General features: G+C 37.5%; 1 protein-coding gene across 1 annotated transcript in view; it reads left to right on the top strand.

Moving 5' to 3' along the window:
• Positions 1-12543, top strand: part of GRID2 (glutamate ionotropic receptor delta type subunit 2) — a 1601543-nt gene that overhangs the window by 829080 nt on the left and 759920 nt on the right. The window contains exon 3 of the mRNA XM_019962451.2: positions 8654-8938. Coding sequence (XP_019818010.1) covers positions 8654-8938 — 285 coding nt within the window. The remainder of the gene's footprint in view (positions 1-8653; positions 8939-12543) is intronic.

The following is a 12543-nucleotide window of genomic DNA, read 5'->3' as shown; positions in this document are numbered from 1 at the left end:
ATTTTGGAGTCTTTTGTTGACTATGATGGTTACTCCGTTTCTTCTAAGGGATTCTTGCCCACAGTAGTAGATAATGGTCATCTGAGTTAAATTCACCCATTCCAGTCCATTTTAGTTCACTGATTCCTAAAATGTCAATATTCACTCTTGCCATCTCCTGTTTGACCACTTCCAATTTGCCTTAATTAATGGATCTAACATTCCAGGTTCCTATGCAATATTGCTCTTTACAGCATCAGACACTAATTCTATCACAAGTCACATCCACAACTGGGTGTTATTTTTGCTTAGGCTCTCTCTCTTCATTCTTTCTGGAGTTATTTCTCCACTGATCTCCAGTAACATACTGGACACCTACCAACCTGGGGAATTCATCCTTTAGTGTCATATCTTTTTGCCTTTTCAACTGTTCACAGGGTTCTCAAGGTAAGAATCCTGAAGTGGTTTACCACTCCCTTCTCTGGTGGAAAACGTTTTGTCTGAACTCTCCATCTTGTCCCATCCATCTTGGGTGGTCCTACACGGCATGACTCATAGTTTCATTGAGTTAGACAAGGGTATCCTATCAGTAAAATGGGGCAAAATGGGCATCTCATATAGCCCTACAGGTTGCCTTGCATACCTATTCTACGTTTCCACCTGGGGCTGTGCTTTGGGTCAGTGAGTCGCAATTCATTTTAAATGTGAGAGCTCTTTTTTTTTTTTTTTCTTCTCTATAGTGGGACTACTGCTTTTACAAATCTGACAGCAGACACTCTCCAGTAAAGGGTTCCCTGATGGACAGTGCTATCTGTATTTTCTTTGCCATGGAAAATGTTAAGTTTGTAAATATACTTTGCTTGGTGTGATGGAAAGGATATTGAACAATGAGTTAGAGACTTGCATCTCTTTTTTTAGGGTGAGTGTTTGTGTCCTTGACAAGTGTAAACCATCAAAGCCTGGGGGCAATAGAAGAGGGATGCATGTCTATTACTTGCTGCTGCCACTGCTAAGTCACTTCAGTCATGTCCGACTCTGTGTGACCCCATAGATGGCAGCCCACCAGGCGCCCCCATCCCTGGGATTATCTAGGCAAGAACACTGGAGTGGGTTGCCATTTCCTTCTCCAATGCAGGAAAGTGAAAAGTGAAAGTGAAGTTACTCAGTCGTATCGGACTATTCGCTACCCCATGGACTGCAGCCTACCAGGCTCCTCCATCCATGGGATTTTCCAGGCAAGAGTACTGAAGTGGGGTGCCATACTTGCAGGCTACACTTACTCCTTGGAAGGAAAGTTATGACCAACCTAGATAGCATATTAAAAAGCAAAGACATTACTTTGCCAAGAAAGGTCCATCTAGTCAAGGCTATGGTTTTTCCAGTGGTCATGTATGGATATGAGAGTTGGACTGTGAAGAAAGCTGAGTGCTGAAGAATTGATGCTTTTGGACTGTGGTGCTGGAGAAGACTCTTGAGAGTCCCTTGACTGCAAGGAGATCCAACCAGTCCATTCTAAAGGAGATTAGTCCTGGGTGTTCATTGGAAGGACTGATGCTAAAGCTGAAACTCCAATACTTTGGCCACCTCATGTGAAGAGTTGACTCATTGGAAAAGACTCTGATGCTGGGAGGGATTGGGGGCAGGAGGAAAAGGGAACGACAGAGGATGAGATGGCTGGAGGGCATCACTGACTCGATGGACATGAGTCTGAGTGAACTCCGGGAGTTGGTGATGGACAGGGAGGCCTGGCGTGCTGTGATTCATGTGGTCGCAAAGAGTCAGACATGACTGAGGAGACTGAACTGAACTGACAGTTGGTCATAGAGGATCCTGTTGTGATTTATCTCAGAGAGTGTTTTGCCTGTGTTTTCCTCTAGGAGTTTTATAGTTTCTGGTCTTACATTTAGATCTTTAATCCATTTTGAGTTTATTTTTGTGTATGGTGTTAGAAAGTGTTCTAGTTTCATTCTTTTACAAGTGATTGACCAGTTTTCCCAGCACCACTTGTTGAAGAGATTGTCTTTTCTCCATTGTACATTTTTGCCTCTTTTGTCAAATAAAAGGTGTCCATAGGTGTTGAGGTCCTTTAATGGACGAGAATGTGGTGGTCTGGAGTCGATGATAAGAAAATAAAAGAGAGAGACAAAGAGGCTTGCAGTGCTTCACATAGGCACAGGGCGCCCTCTCACGAGGGTCTTGCAAGCCTGGGCAAGAAAGTGAGCCAGTGGGCTCCTGCACTCCAAAGAATTAGCCTGAGAGGGAGAGAGAAAGAAAGAGAGAGAAAAAGAAAGAAAGACATGGGGACTCAAGCTCTGATGGAACAAGGGTGTTTTATTCAACATAGTGTGGGTATATATACTGTCTTACAAGGTAGCTTTGTTCAGCAAAGATAAAGATCAAATTGCAAATTATCAAGGAAACATAAGGCAATCCGTATCAAAGAGAGAGGGTTGTAAATAATCACTTTTACCTTATGGTTCATAAAAAGGAAGAGGGTCATAAATAGTTGCTTATCACCATATGGAAAAACTAACAAAGGACATGCAAGCATTCCTCAGCCCCAGGAGTGGTTTGCCACTCCTCTTAATTCCTGAATATTTGAGAATTAATAAGGAACAGAGGATTCATGACAGGACCAAAACAGAACCCAGGAAGCCTCCTGTTAAATGCTTCCTGACACGTAGGTTGTGGATTTATCTATTTGGTTAATATATAAATTATCTATTTTTTAAATGTTTTTATAAATAGAAAATTTATCTATTTTCTGTTTTCTTCCATTGACCTATATTTCTGTCTCTGTGCCAGTGCCATACTGTCTTGATGACTGTAGCTTTGTAGTATAGTCTGAAGTCTGGAAGGTTGATACATCCAGTTCCATTCTTCTTTCTCAAGATTGCTTTGATCTTCGATGTTTTTTGTATTTCTTTACAAATTGTGAACTTATATGTTCTAGTTCTGCAAAAAATATTGTAGGTAGCTTGAAAGGGGTAGCATTGAATCTGTAGATTGTTTTGGGTAGTATACCCTTTTTCACTATATTGATTCTTGTAATTCATGAACATTGTATATTTCCATCTATTTGTGTCATCTTTGATTTCTTTCATCAGTGTTTTATAGTTTTCTATATATAAGTCCTTTGTTTCTTTAGGTAGATTCATTCCTAAGTACTTAATTCTTTTCATCACAATGGTGAATTGGATTTTCCTTAATTTCTCTTTTTGTTTTCTCATTGTTAGTGTATAGGAATGCAAGGGATTTCTGTATATTAATTTTATGTCCTGCAACTTTACTATATTCATTGATAACTCTAGTAACTTTCTGGTGGAGTCTTTAAGGTTTTCTATGTAGAGGATCATGTCATCTGCAAACAGTGAGAGTTTTACTTCTTCTTTTCCAATATGGATTCCTTTTATTTCTTTTTCTTCTCTGATTGCTGTGGCTAAAACTTCCAAAGCTATGTTGAATAGTAGTGGTGAGAGTGGGCACCCTTGTCTTGTTCCTGACTTTAGGGAAAATGCTTTCAATTTTTTGCCATTGAGGATAATGTTTGCTGTGGGTTTGTCATATATGGCTTTTATTATGTTGAGGTATGTTCCTTCTATGCCTGCTTTCTGCATAGTTTTTATCATATATGGATGTTGAAGTTTGTCAAAGGTTTTCTCTGCATCTGTAGAGATAATCATATGGTTTTTATCTTTCAATTTGTTAATGTGGTGTATCACATTAATTGATTTGCAAATATTGAAGAATCCTTGCATCCCTGGGATGAAGCCCACTTGGTCATGATGTATGATCTTATTAATATGTTGTTGGATTCTGTTTGCTAGAATTTTGTTAAGGATTTTTACGTCTCTGTTCATCAGTGATATTGGCCTGTAGTTTTCTTTTTTTTGTGTGGCACCTTTGTCTGGTATTGGTATTACGGTGATGATGGCCACATAGAATGAGTTTGGTAGTTTACCTCCCTCTGCAATTTTCAGGAAGAGTTTGAGTAGGATAGGTGTTAGTTCTTCTCTAAATTTCTGGTAGAATTCACCTGTGAAGCCATCTGGTCCTGGGTTTTTGTTTGTTGCAAGATTTTTGATTACAGTTTTGATTCCCATGCTTGTGATGAGTCTGTTAAGATTTTCTGTTCTTTCTGGTTCAGTTTTGGATGTTATATTTGTCAAGGAATCTGTCCATCTCTTCCAATTTTTCCACTTTTATGGCATATAGTTGCTGATAGTAGTCTCTTTGATCCTTTGTATTTCTGTGTTATCTGCTGTGCTTTCTCCATTTTCACTTCTAAGTTTTGATTTGATTCTTCTCCGTTTTTTTCTTGATGAGTCTGGCTAATGGTTTGTCTATTTTATTTATCTTCTCAAAGAACCAGCTTTTAGTTTTGTTGATTTTTGCTTTTTGTTCCTTTTTTTTTTTCCTTTTCACTTGTTTTTTTTTTTTTTTTTACTTATATTTTTGTTCCTTTTCACTTATTTCTGCTCTAATTTTTATGATTTCTTTCCTTCTACTAACCCTAGGGTTCTTCATTTCTTCTTTTTCTAGTTGTTTTAGGAGTAAAGTTAGGTTATTTGTTTAATTTTTTTCTCTTCTTTCTTGAAGTTAAACTTCTATTGGTATGAACCTTTCCCTTAGTACTGCTTTTACTGATTTTGGGGTTGTCCTATTTTCATCTTCATTTGTTTCTATGAATATTTTGATTCCCTTTTTGATTTCTTCCATGGTTTGTTGGTTATTCAGAAGTGTGTTGTTTAGCCTCCATATGTTTGTATTTTAATAGTTTTTTTCCTGTAGTTGTCACCTAATCTTACCACATTGTGATCAGAAAAGATGCTTGAAATGATTTCATTTTTTTTGAATTTACCAAGGCTAGATTTATGAACCAGGATGTGATCTATCCTGGAGAATGTTCTGTGTGCACTTGAGAAATAGGTGAAATTCATTGTTTTGGAGGTGAAATGTCCTATAAATATCAATTAGGTCTAACTGGTCCATTGTATCATTTAAAGTCTGTGTTTCCTTGCTAATTTTCTGTTTGGTTTATCTATCCCTAGGTGTGAGTGGGGTATTAAAATCCCCACTATTATTGTGTTACTGTTAATTTCCCCTTTCATACTTGTTAGCATTTGCCTTATGTATTGAGGTGCTCCTATGTTGGGTGCATATATATTTACAATTGTTGTATCTTCTTCTTGGATTTATCCTTTGACCATTAAGTACTGTCTTTCTGTGTCTCTTTTCACAGCCTTTATTTCAGTCTATTTTATCTGATATGAGTATTGCTACTCCTGCTTTCTTTTGGTCTCCATATGCATGAAATATATTTTTTTTCAGCCCTTCACTTTCAGTCTGTATGTGTCCCCTGGTTTGATGTGGGTCTCTTGTAGACAGCATATATAGGGGTCTTGTTTTTTGTATCCATTCAGCCAGTCTTTGTCTTTTGGTTGGGGCATTCGACCCATTTACATTTAAGGTAATTATTGATAAGTATGATCCCATTTCCATTTACTTTGTTGTTTGGGTTTGAAACAAACTTCTGTGTTTCCTGTCTAGAGAAGATCCTTTAGCATTTGTTGGAGAGCTGGTTTCGTGGTGCTGAATTCTCTCAGCTTTTGCTTGTCTGTAAAGCTTTTGAATTCTTCATATTTGAATGAGATCCTTGCTGGGTACAGTAATCTGGGTTGTATGTTTTTCTCTTTTATCTCTTTAAATATGTCCTGTCATTCCCTTCTGGCCTAAAGAGTTTCTATTGAAAGATCAGCTGTTATTTTTACGGGGATCCCCTCATGTGTTATTTGTTTTTTTTCCCTTGCTGCTCTTTGAGTTTGATCTTCATCAGTTTGATTAATATGTGTCTTGGGGTGTTTTGCCTTGGGTTCATCATGTTTGGGCCTCTCTGGATTTCTTGGACTTGAGTGGCTATTTCCTTCCCCATTTTAGGCAAGTTTTCAACTATTATCTCCTCAAGTATTTTCTCATGCCCCCCTTTTTTTTCTTTTTTTTTTTTTTTTTGTCTTCTTCTGGGACTCCTATGATTCAAATGTTGGGGCATTTGACATTGTCTCGGAGGTCTCTGAGGTTGTCCTCATTTCTTTTAATATTTTTTCTTCTTTTTCCCACTCTGCTTCATTTATTTCCACCATTCTATGTTCCACTTCACTTATCCTATCTTCTGCTTCAGTATTCTACTGTTGGCCCCCTCCAGAGTGCTTTTGATCTGTCATTTCATTATTCATTATTGATCGACTCTTCTTTATTTCTTCTGGGTCCTTGTTAAACATTTCTTTCATCTTCTCAATACTTGTCTCTAGTCTATTTATCTGTAAGTCCATTTTGTTTTCAAGATTTGGGATCATCTTTACTATCATTATTCTGAATTCTTTTTCAGGTAGACTCCCTATCTCCTCCTGTTTTGTTTAGTTTGGTGGGCATTTATCATGTTCCTTTACCTTCTGAATATTTCTCTGCCTTTTCATTTTATTTAGATTGCTGTGTTGGGTGCCCTTTTTGTAGACTGGAAGTTTGTGGTTCCTCTTTATTGTGGAGCCTGCTTCCTGTGGGTGGGGTAGGACGAGTGGCTTGTCAAGGTTTCCCGATTAGGGGAGCTTGCATTTGTGGTCTGATGGGTAGAACTGGATCTCTTCTCTCTGAAGTGCAGTGAAGTGTCCAGTAGTGAGTTTGGGGGTGTCTATGGGTTTGACTGGCTTCGGGCAGCCTGTCTTTTAATGCTCAGGGCTGTGTTCCTGCTTTGCTGGAGAATTAGCATGGTATGTCTTTGTCTAGAATTTGTTGGCTCTTGGGTGGAGCTTGGTTTCAGTGTAGGTATGGAGGCTTTTGGGTGAGCTCTTGTCTATTAATGTTCCCTACAATCAAGAGTTCTCTGATGTTCTCAAGTTTTGGAGTTAAGCCTCCTGCCTCTGGCTTTCAGTCTCATTCTTACAGTAGCCTCAAGACTTTTCCATCCATACACCACAAATGACAAAACATCTAGGTTAATGGTGAAACAGTTCTCCTCAGCAAGGGACACCCAGAGAGGTTCACAGAGTTACATGGAGAAGAGAAGAGGGAGGAGAGAGATAGAGGTGACCAGGAGGAGAAGAGGGGGAGTCAAAAGAGGAGAGACTGATCTAGCCAGTAATCAGTTCCCTGAGTTTTCTCCACAGTCTGGAACACCCAGAGAGAGTCACAGAGTTAAGTAGAGAAGAGAAGGGGGAGGGAGGAGATTGAGGTGACCTGGTGGAGAAAAGTGAGGGTCAAAAGGGGAGAGAGCAATCAAGCCAGTAATCACACCCCTCCTTTTGAAGAGAATGGGCTGCCTTTCTGGGTGCCTGGTGTCCTCCACCAGCATTCAGTTGTTTTGTGGAAGTTACCCAGCATTCAATTGAGCTCTTGATGAATTTGTGGGAGAGAAAGTGGTCTTCCCGTCCTATTCCTCTGCCATCTTGGGACCACCCCCCAAATGGCCAGTTTATTTCATGGAGTTACTTATCATCTAACTTTTCCTTTGAATTTTTCAAGAATTATGTAAAAAATAAAAGTTTGAATCCTGAGAATGTTATATCTAGAATGCATAAGATCTAGAATAAATACTTGAACAATTATGATGTCTTACCTTCTCCAGTGGAATTAATTTTTCCTAATTCTGTCTATATTTACTTTTGGTTTTTAAATTCTTGACTTCAAAAATTGGCATTCTGAAATATCACTTCTGAACTCTTTTTTTCTATATATGCTATGTCTTTATGTTTATTTATAATTTATATTTGTCCTCATTTTAAATATGTTTTGAAGTAAGAGTATATGCATTCACACAGTAGTTAAAATGAAGCTAAAATAGATCATAAACCATGTAGTTGAAATTAGAAAAATTTCAGCTAGAAACCAGAATGAAATAGTTTCTGAAATGCATTATTTTGTTTGACTATGACTTTTCTGTAAACAGGAAAAAAATAAAAACATTTTCATTTCCCAAGTTTAATATGAAAGCCGAGTGTCATCAAAGTTTTAGGTATCAGAATGACTCTCTTCTCTGTGGCCAGAAGTGCCTTCCTCAAACTCTTCATCTCCCCCTTCATTTATTTACCAGTTTGCATATTATCTCCTTTTGTAAAACCTTGTGTTACATATTCAATAAATAATTACCTTTTCTTTGAATTATACATTGATAATTATATACTGTCACTTGGAAAAGGAAATGGGAAACCACTCCAGTTATGTTGCCTAGATAAATCCCATGGAGAGAGGAGCCTGGAGGGATACAGTCCATGGGATTTCAAGAGTAGGACACGACTTAGTGACCAAACCACATAGCTGTCACTAACTGGATGCCTATCACGTGAGAGGCAAATGTCAGACACTGAATTATCTCTGACCTTCACAATAATCCTGAAGGATTCCTGGTTAAATGTCTTCTTTATAGACGATTAAACTGAAAAGAAGAGTAGCTAAGAAATTTATATGAAGTAAGATAGCTGTTAATAATTAGGATAGGATTCTTGATCTGAATCCCAATAGCAGTTTATAATTGAAAGATATCCACATGTAGAATGTTCTTTAAAATATATATATATTTCCATAGTTGTATAATAACTGTGTAACCTTTATTTACTATTCTTTGTAAAAGAGAAAACTCATGAAACCTATATTGACATTTGAATATTACTGTACTTTCTTACAGCCTGTGAACTTATGAATCAAGGCATCTTGGCCCTGGTCAGCTCCATTGGCTGCACATCAGCAGGATCCCTCCAGTCTTTGGCAGATGCCATGCATATCCCCCACCTCTTCATTCAGCGCTCCACAGCTGGGACGCCAAGGAGTGGCTGTGGACTCACCCGGAGCAACAGGAATGATGACTACACTCTCTCTGTTCGGCCACCTGTCTACTTAAATGACGTTATCCTGAGAGTGGTCACGGAATATGCCTGGCAGAAGTTCATTATATTCTATGATAGCGAGTATGGTAAGTGTTTGTTACTTGCATGAGTTTTGTCAGCTGGTATTTATATGGCAGTTAATTTTGTTGAATCTTGAAAAACTTGAAGAAGTTATTATTATTTGTGGTTTTCATGTCCTGTCATGTTCTTACAAATCAGGCAACAATGACAAAAAGTTTGTTAAGACCTCAGGTTCAATCTTTTGCATATATTTTGATCTTTCAAATAATAGGAAGTTATTGAAAACAATGCTGTATTTTTTCCTCTTTCAAAAGCATTTATACCTAAATATAATAATAAAAGAATAATTTTGGACAGATCCTAGAACACTTAAAAATATTACATATTTCTATTTTTCAGTTAAAAAATAATCTGAAGTATTTTTCTTATGCTCTTGTATAGACTTTAGAATCTACATAGTACTTAACACTTTGAGGGTCATTGAAATTATAATGCCTTTTATTTATCCTAGCATATTGTCTCCAATGTGAACTCTCACAAAAATACTGCTTAGTATAAAGATACTTAATTTATTTAACTTTCCAAGGTAAAACACAAGGCATTTTACTTATATTATTTTACTATATCTTAAGAAGATACTTTGTCTCAATATTTTTACTTGTGCTACATCAACCAAAGTAAGCAAAAATAGGGCTTCCCAGGTATAAAGAACTTTCCTGCCAATGCAAGAGACATAAGAGACTCAGGTTTGATCCCTGAGTCAGGAAGATCCCCTGGAGGAGGGCATGGCAAGCCACTCCAGTATTCTTGCCTGGAGAATCCCAGAGGAGCCTGGCAGGCTGCCATCCATAGCATGACAAAGAGTCAGACACAACTGAAGTAGCTTAGCACGCATTTAATATTAAATAATGAAATAATGTTATTTTTGCTCAAACACTTTTTTCCCAAATTAAAATCTACCTGTTTTATATCTGACTAATCCCAGAGATTTTCAAATATAGTTTCTCTCTTATTTTTGTCATTAGGAAGAGAGGAAAGAGAGTAGAGATTGCTAGGTTCAAACGAGAAGAAATAAACAGATTTTGATAAGGGATATATACTGTAAAACATGTGCTTCCTTAGAAATTTGCCTTAAGAAAGAGACAGAAAAAAAAAATTCCTTTCAGTGTGGATGGGCCTGGTTTTTACAGTTTTTATTTTAAAACGTTAAGATTTATAATCTAAAGTGCAACTTATTTTCATTGCAAATGAAAAACTATTTCAAAATGAGAGTTTTCTTACCCTAATCTGCTCAGCATTTTGAACACAGAGAACAGTTACACAAGAGTGGCCAGAAAGTGACATCAATAGAACCAAGCACAAACAGGTTGGCAGAAAGCTGGAAAGCAGCAAATTGAGCTCCTGTGGACTCCTAGGGAGGGAAAGCAAGTGGCAGCTACATTAGCCCTAAATATTCAAAGGTCACATGGGGTTTGGGCAGCTGAGTTCCATTAAACTTGATGGGTAGACTTCAGCCAAAAGTCTGTGAGACTCTCTAAAAGCACAGTCCTTTGTCCCCAGGACGGAAATCCTTATTTTGTTGCTTAATTCATATTACTTAGGGGTCACAGAACGAAGACCAAGAGACTAAAATGAATAAAGTAAACAAAAAGGAAATAAAAATAATTGGCTCATCAGTAAAAGTAAGGATGGAACACAAATCTGTTAGTCACTAGTAGAATTACTTAGTGAACATAGTAAACTCTAGCTCTACTGTCAACATACTGAGTATCCCTTTGTCAATTTTTTCTAGTCAGATTATCAATGGATATATAACGACAAATGGTTATCATGACCTCTACTCAAACATAATTTGAAATAATGAATTTTTAAATTCTAAATCTTTATTTAAAAGGAGGAAACACTGCTTAGTTAGTCCTATCAAAATAGTATGTAAAATAAAGAACAGAAAATAACTTTTGATGATGTTTCTACAAATTAAAATGAGAATTTTACTGTATGATTACAAATATCCATGAGAAAAGAAAATTCCTTGTTATCTTATTACCAAGTCCTACATGGATTACACGTAGGGAATTCTTATAAAGAAGGCATTTTGATTACTGATAAGTAATTTTTTTAATGTATACTAAATTCATGGTCACACACTCCTTTCCATACATTTGAATTTCCCCATTCTCTTTTCTTTTGCTTTCCTTTGAATAAATAAGATGCTTATAATCATAGTATTTGTATCCTCTGTTAGAAGCAGTGTTTGTTTTAGGAATAATGAAAACATTTTCCTTTATTCTGATGATAAACTTTATTTTAACTTTTTAATTTAATAATTCATGAAAAAATATCCTGATTGTACTTTACAATCATTTCCAGTAATACTTTTCTTCAAAGAAAATTTTCCTTTGATACTTACAATAAATCTTGCTAGTAAAGAACTAGGCTACAATCCAACATAAACATCAAGCTATCCAAATATCTTGTATCTTGAAGAGGGCTACATGTATTTACATATACATTCATCATCAGATCAGATCAAATCAGTTGCTCAGTCGTGTCCAACTCTTTGAGACCCCAAGAATCGCAGCACGCCAGGCCTCCCTGTCCATCACCAACTCCCAGAGTTCACTGAGACTCACGTCCATCGAGTCAGTGATGCCATCCAGCCATCTCATCCTCTGTCGTCCCCTTCTCCTCCTGCCCCCAATCCCTCCCAGCATCAGAGTCTTTTCCAATGAGTCAACTCTTAGCATGAGGTGGCCAAAGTACGGAGGAGTTTCAGCTTTAGCATCATTCCTTCCAAAGAAATCCCAGGGCTGACCTCTTTCAGAATGGACTGCTTGGATCTCCTTGCAGTCCAAGGGACTCTCAAGAGTCTTCTCCAACACCACAGTTCAAAAGCATCATTCTTCGGCGCTCAGCCTTCTTCACAGTCCAAATCTCACATCCATACATGACCACAGGAAAAATTATAGCCTTGACTAGATGAAACTTTGTTGGCAAAATAATGTCTCTGCTTTTCAATGTGCTATCTAGGTTGGTCATAACCTTCCTTCCAAGGAGTAAGCATCTTTTAATTTCATGGCTGCAGTCACCATCTGTAGTGATTTTGGAGCCCATAAAAATAAAGTCTGACACTGTTTCCACTGTTTCCCCATCTATTTCTCATGAAGTGGTGGGACCAGATGCCATGATCTTTGTTTTCTGAATGTTGAGCTTTAAGCCAACTTTTTCACTTTCCACTTTCACTTTTATCAAGAGGCTTTTGTGTTCCTCTTCACTTTCTGCCGTAAGGGTGGTGTCATCTGCATATCTGAGGTGATTGATATTTCTCCCAGCAGTCTTGATTCCAGTTTGTGTTTCTTCCAGTCCAGTGTTTCTCATGATGTACTCTGCATATAAGTTAAATAAACAGGGTGACAATATACAGCCTGGACGTACTCCTTTTCCTATTTGGAACCAGTCTGTTGTTCCATGTCCAGTTCTAACTGTTGCTTCCTGACCTGCATATAGATTTCTCAAGAGGCAGATCAGGTGGTCTGGTATTCCTATATCTTTGAGAATTTTGCACAGTTTATTGTGATCCACACAGTCAAAGGCTTTGGCATAGTCAATAAAGCAGAAATAGATGTTTTTCTGGAACTCTTTTGCTTTTTTGATGATCCAGCGGATGTTG

Source organism: Bos indicus, chromosome 6, assembly GCF_029378745.1.
Source record: "Bos indicus isolate NIAB-ARS_2022 breed Sahiwal x Tharparkar chromosome 6, NIAB-ARS_B.indTharparkar_mat_pri_1.0, whole genome shotgun sequence".
NCBI classification, from domain to species: domain Eukaryota; kingdom Metazoa; phylum Chordata; class Mammalia; order Artiodactyla; family Bovidae; genus Bos; species Bos indicus.
This window is presented reverse-complemented; position numbering and strand designations above follow the sequence as displayed.